Here is a 5672-nt window from a genome sequence, read left to right on the forward strand (position 1 = left end):
CATGTGGCATTCATTGCGAATGAAACAAAATTGGCCTAGCATAATGAATCGTACAACAATAATTTGAAAAACCAAAAACTTAAATGGACAAAAGCGTACAACCGTAATCGTAATCGTAATCGTCCGATCCAATTCCGATTCAAGAATATTCGATTCAAAGCGATTCAAATTGGGATCAGAGATCGCCGATTAATATGCTTGGCTGGCCTATGTAATCACTCAGTGAGTTGCGAACAACAAAAAAAAAAAAATCCAAAGACGGGAAAAGAACTAGCAGGTACCCAGACGAAAGAGAGAGCGGGGATTTGCCGTTGTTGCTCGTGTTTCCGTGGTCGCTGAGTTGGTGCGGTGCTTAGCTATGGGCTGGTTGTGCTTGTGGAAGTGGGCTCCGAGTGACCTCTATCCCTCAGCTTCTTGTGAGATACAAACCAATTCGGAGTTCAGGAGACTCAGGACCATTGGACACCTTGTTGTCTTTTTCTTGAGGGAGAGGTGAGGTTTTTTAGCTTGAGGTCTGATGTTAGAAATAATTCAAAGATAATTAGTTGGACAATAAATAAGGCCGGAAGAAAGTCACGTGCCTTTCCCCTTCTCACATGTTAGGTGTCTACATACGTTGTCCATACTTCATTGAGGGGTCCTAATCAAACATACTTGGACTGAGAGGGAGGATGATATATATATGGGAAAAAGAAAGGAATGTTTTTGGGATACAAAGGTATAATGAATGTAAGTATCTATTCGTCGTTAGATTAGATAGATCGGATGTATGCCATTGATTAAATATAGTTTATATCTAAATCTATCTGTGCTACGTTTTTTACAATTCCTTTCCTTCCCCTTCTTCTTCCTCCCTACCCGCCGTAGAAGGCCAAGAGGAAGAAGTCTAGTGAGGAAGAAGAACAGTCCCATCAATGTTATACTTCTGGTTTTCAATCTTGCCTATTTAAACAAGAATCAATGACACTAAACACATTCGAAACCGGAAACCCTATGAACACTGGTTTCCGGCGTGGCTGAAGTAGCGTTTCAGCAATGTTTTGGCATGGCTTAAGTAGTGTTCCGGTGATGTTCTGGCAGCTTGACTGGTTAGATGGAGGGTGAAGATAGAATTAGGGGAGAGATAATGTATAGTAGCGGTGGATTGAAGATTTAGACCTCTTCTCTCAATCCAACTGTTATATTTAGGATGATAAAATCCTAGGGCTAATAACCCGTTAGCATTCCTAATACCTTTGTATCCTGCTAGCATACCTATACCTCTCCCTATATGTATATATTTTTAGGTGGATGATATATTAGTAATGGACCATCTAGTGACTCCTCTTGTTGCTCTTCTTCTTGTCTTCCCGTTATCATTAGGTGAACACTGGACAAACAAAATTATAGCCTTATAAGAGGATAAGATAAAGACTAATCAACTTCGACTTTTATGTGACTTAACCTAATGATTCTATTTATGAGAGGGAATGAGGGACAGTGAACCATGTAGAAACTTGCAGAAGTACTATTCTTAATTTCACATAGACGCTTGATTCCTAGTGATAAGATTAGTTTTCTAATGCTTTCCTTTGATTATTGATTTTTCCATTATATAGTTCAACACCATCACAGTTAGATTCTCTTTAGCATTTATTAATTTATTTTAAAATTAAGTCCCTGTTTTAAATATGCTACTTTGAGCATATTGGAGCCTATTATAACACAACGAGGTTATTTTGAGTCCCATAAAAGAGAGGAGCATAAGATCAATCCTTATATTTACAACTTTTTGAAGACTACAAAGAGGGAACTCATAACCATTCACTAATTCAAAAGTTTGAGAACCTTACCTATCGGTATATTTTTTAGTTTTCTCTGAACTATCACCATTAAAGTTTGGACCTTCACATGCTATTTCGTTTCTGTCATATGGCCAAAGTTCATATTAACAGATCACTCCAAACAAGATTTACAATCAGATGTACTCTTTTCCCTTAGGGTCATCAACAAAATCTTATACTATCGACCTTGTACCTCAGTAATTGTCTGCTCATTAATAGTATACATTTCTGGTCTACTAGATGAAGAAGCTGTGTCAGATGGATAGTACTTTCTTGCAATAAAAGCTGATTCTTTTGGAGTTGGAAGAGTAGTTGTCTCACTTCCTAGCATGAAAACTACATTTGACATAGTTGGTCTATCATCTGCTTCATCTTGTACACATAGGAGCCCAACATTGACGCACTTTGAAACTTCACATGCATTATATGATTCACATAATGATTTATCCATGAAATCCAACACTTTGTCATTTTTCCACAATTCCCATGCCTGAAATAATTGAGAATTCCAATGAGAAATGAAAAAATTGGCAAAGTGATCAATGAAATTTAGAAGTTGAGTGCTTACATATCCTAGAAGATTCAAAGAGTATTCAAACGGAACTCCTGTATTCTTCTTCCCACTAACAATCTCAAGTAGCATAACCCCAAAGCTGAAGACATCAGATTTAGTTGAGAAAATCCCATTTAATGCATACTCAGGTGACATGTATCCACTGCAATGGGCCATCATAAAAATAATAGTGAATTCACCATTGAGTTAAATAACAAATAGAATTACAACAATTGAGCAATTTTAGGGTAGAAAGACGATATTAAGTTCCAACACTTACTATGTCCCAACCACTCTATTAGTATTTTCTTCATTTTGGTTTCCTCCAAAAATCCTTGCCAAACCAAAATCTGAAATTTTAGGGTTCATCTCCTCATCTAGGAGGATGTTACTAGTTTTCAAGTCTCTGTGAATAATCTTCAATCTAGAGTCTTGATGAAGATAAAGAAGCCCTCGAGCAATTCCCATTATAATGTTGAAACGCTTTTCCCAATTCAATAATGAGCATTGTGATTGATCTATCATGTTTCCATTTAGAAAGTGAATTAGATTCAATGGTAGGCATAGCATATAACAAGTTAAAATGTTGAATAATAAGATAGATAATTAAAAGGACCTAAAATATATTAGAAACTCACCAAAGATAAAGGAGTCCAAGCTTTTGTTTGGCATATATTCATAAACAAGAATTTTTTCATCTCCTTTGATAGAATAACGTAGAAGTCTAACGAGATTTCTATGCTGCAGTTTTGCAATCAATAAGACCTCGTTTTTAAATTCATTTAGACCTTGTCCAGAATTCTTTGAAAGCCTTTTCACAGCTATTTCTTGTCCTCCCGGTAAATTCCCCTGTGGCATAATCATCAACAAAAATCAGAACTTAAAATCAATTCAAAAAAAAAAAAGAAAAGGACTAGAGGTAAAAACCTTGTAGACAGGTCCAAATCCTCCTTGTCCAAGCTTATTTGTATTACAGAAGTCCTTAGTAGCAGTCACTATGCTTTCAAAATCAAAAAATGGTGCATCAATGGCCTTCTCATCTTTTCCAAATTTGTTTGGATATATTAAGTCACTAGCATGTTCCACATCTCCAACGAAAGCAAAAGTTGAAGTTTCTTGAGTACTTTCCCTGTGAGCTGATTTTAAAAGATAAACACATTCTTAGAATATATACAACAAGTGAATCGTGAACTCACAAGGGTGTACAATCCACACAATGAATGGGTTACTTTTACTTACCTTCTCTTTTGCTCACCATTTTCTTTCTCATTATTATTATACAGACAATGCCAACGCCAAAGAAAACTATTACCCCTGTTGTAGTAGTGGCTATTATCACCACAATTGGAGAAGACGATTTCTTTTTAGGAAAAGAATGACTTAGTTCTAAAGGACCTGGTACAAAAGATCATTAATCAATTAATCTATTATTGAAATTACATGAAGGGAAGAGATGCCCTAACAATAATCAGGATAGTAAAAGGGAAGAGAATGTTTGCACCAAAAAAAAAAAAAAAAAAAGGAAGAGAATGCACCTACCCATATTAGAGCTTGCACGGACATAAATGACCATACTCTCTCCGGAGATAGCCTCTTGGAGGTCCTTTGGATCATTATTTATCCAAAGTTTGCAAGGACTAATGCCAATCCTTTTTGGCAGTTGAAGTTCAAAAGAGAAAGCATTGCACTGGCATCGATTAAGGCATTCTGTTCTACATTCATCCAATTTTTTGGCATCCTCAAAACTAGTGGCAGTGTTCTCCACTTTAGTCACATTTAAGGGCAAAAACTCATGGTCTTGTTTACATCCCAGTGATGGCTTGGTGCAACCTTCAGAATACAACCCAGAAACCCAATCTGCCTGTGACTTGGGTTTGAACCACTTCGAGCATTTACATGGTGGGTTGGTGGTATCACTACTATTGCAAATACCATATGGACCACAAGCATTGTAGATGTTACAAGTATTATTACTTGGTGCAGACCATACCAGATCAGTCCAGTTATAAAATCTGATTTGACCCGATGGATGCATCACTAATCTTGTGTTGTTGATAAACTCATACCGAGAGGGTTGCGAAGTATTACACTTATATGTATTACAATTCGTTATGTTGGGAGCTTTTTGGGGGGATAATAATTTAGACACACACTTTGGGATCCCATTAGAATTGGTGAGATCGAAATCATTCGAGGATTGACTTCTCCAATAGGTAACTGATCCATTGTTGATTATATATCTTGTTCCCTGGGTTTGGTCGAGCTTAAAAGTAAAACATCCAAGATTTGGATCTTGCTCAGTCTTCCATGATCGAAGTACCTAATTAATAATAAATGAAGATTTAAGAAGATCAGAGAATATATATATATATATATATATATATTTGGTAAAAGAGAAGTTTGATTTAAATTTATAGTTTCTTATCTTCATTATCTGCAATATATGGTACTCATCATTACCTTGCTTGAGTCCAATACCCCCATACCAGGCAAGAATGTGTTGGAAACCTCCTCGAAGCTCTGCCATATTGGCACATCATCTCCATTCTCCCTAATCAAGATGAGATTCCCGGAATCCATAAGCTTAGCACTTGTGCTTGTTACTGGGTTTGAAACCTTCAATTTCGAGTACCAAAACACACTTCACTGTTCATCTAAAACTTTTAGTTTTCCATCTTCCGTGATTGATATATATCCTGTTTAAAAAAAAAAAAAAAAAAGTAAAATAAAATAAAGATTAAATGAAGTCAGTTACTTCCTTTCCCCATCCAAAAATTCACATGGGGATGATACAGAATTCTAAATCATGTACGGAAACAAAAATTTGGGAGTAAAAAAAAATGGAACAAAAAAATGTAGAAACAAAATTTAATAATACCTTTCATATTTGGGAGTGGTTTCTCTTTGTTGGCTACCCACATTACTGTTGTTGAATTTTGAGGTAACCCATAATACCATATTCCGACATATCGTTTGTCAAGTTCAACACCATTGGGGGTGAAGAAGCCGAATTGAAATTTTTTTCCCTCAGAAACAATAGTTTCTCCATCATGAATCGCCTGGCTCATAACAATCATGTCTCTTACTGCTGATGAGCATAGTAGAAGAGAAGAGCATGATAAGAAGAAAGAGAGTACCGTGAATGATGATATGGAACAACTGAACCGTCTGGTTGGGAGCCTGCTTGTTCCTCTTTCTCTTCCCATTATACTGATCAGTATGGTTAATCACACTCTAAATGCTACTTCAACCTGGGGATATGTAATCTTCGAAGTCTATGATGGAGGCTTCACTAA

General features: G+C 36.3%; 1 protein-coding gene across 1 annotated transcript; it reads right to left on the reverse strand.

The window, feature by feature from the left end:
- Window positions 1-1871: 1871 nt before the first annotated feature.
- Window positions 1872-5672, reverse strand: LOC122056974 (G-type lectin S-receptor-like serine/threonine-protein kinase At4g03230). Its single transcript, XM_042618958.1, has 9 exons — window positions 5255-5672; window positions 4837-5072; window positions 3916-4696; window positions 3616-3771; window positions 3304-3512; window positions 3015-3225; window positions 2657-2894; window positions 2392-2539; window positions 1872-2313 (listed from the first exon to the last, which is right to left on the reverse strand). Exons 2-9 carry the CDS (start codon window positions 4954-4956, stop codon window positions 2002-2004), a joined length of 2175 nt encoding a protein of 724 aa, XP_042474892.1. The 5' UTR covers window positions 4957-5072; window positions 5255-5672; the 3' UTR covers window positions 1872-2001.

This window comes from Macadamia integrifolia, chromosome 2 (genome assembly GCF_013358625.1).
Source record: "Macadamia integrifolia cultivar HAES 741 chromosome 2, SCU_Mint_v3, whole genome shotgun sequence".
In the NCBI taxonomy this organism is placed as follows: domain Eukaryota; kingdom Viridiplantae; phylum Streptophyta; class Magnoliopsida; order Proteales; family Proteaceae; genus Macadamia; species Macadamia integrifolia.

What these genes read in the sequence shown, in the direction of transcription:
- LOC122056974 (XM_042618958.1), bottom strand. Translation starts at nt 4,956, where the DNA reads ATGGATTCCGGGAATCTCATCTTGATTAGGGAGAATGGAGATGATGTG. An exon ending in GGGTATTGGACTCAAGCAAG is followed by an intron (nt 4,697 to 4,836) that starts GTAATGATGAGT and finishes ATTATTAATTAG; the next exon opens with GTACTTCGATCATGGAAGAC. An exon ending in CTTTGAATCTTCTAGGATAT is followed by an intron (nt 2,314 to 2,391) that starts GTAAGCACTCAA and finishes CAATTATTTCAG; the next exon opens with GCATGGGAATTGTGGAAAAA.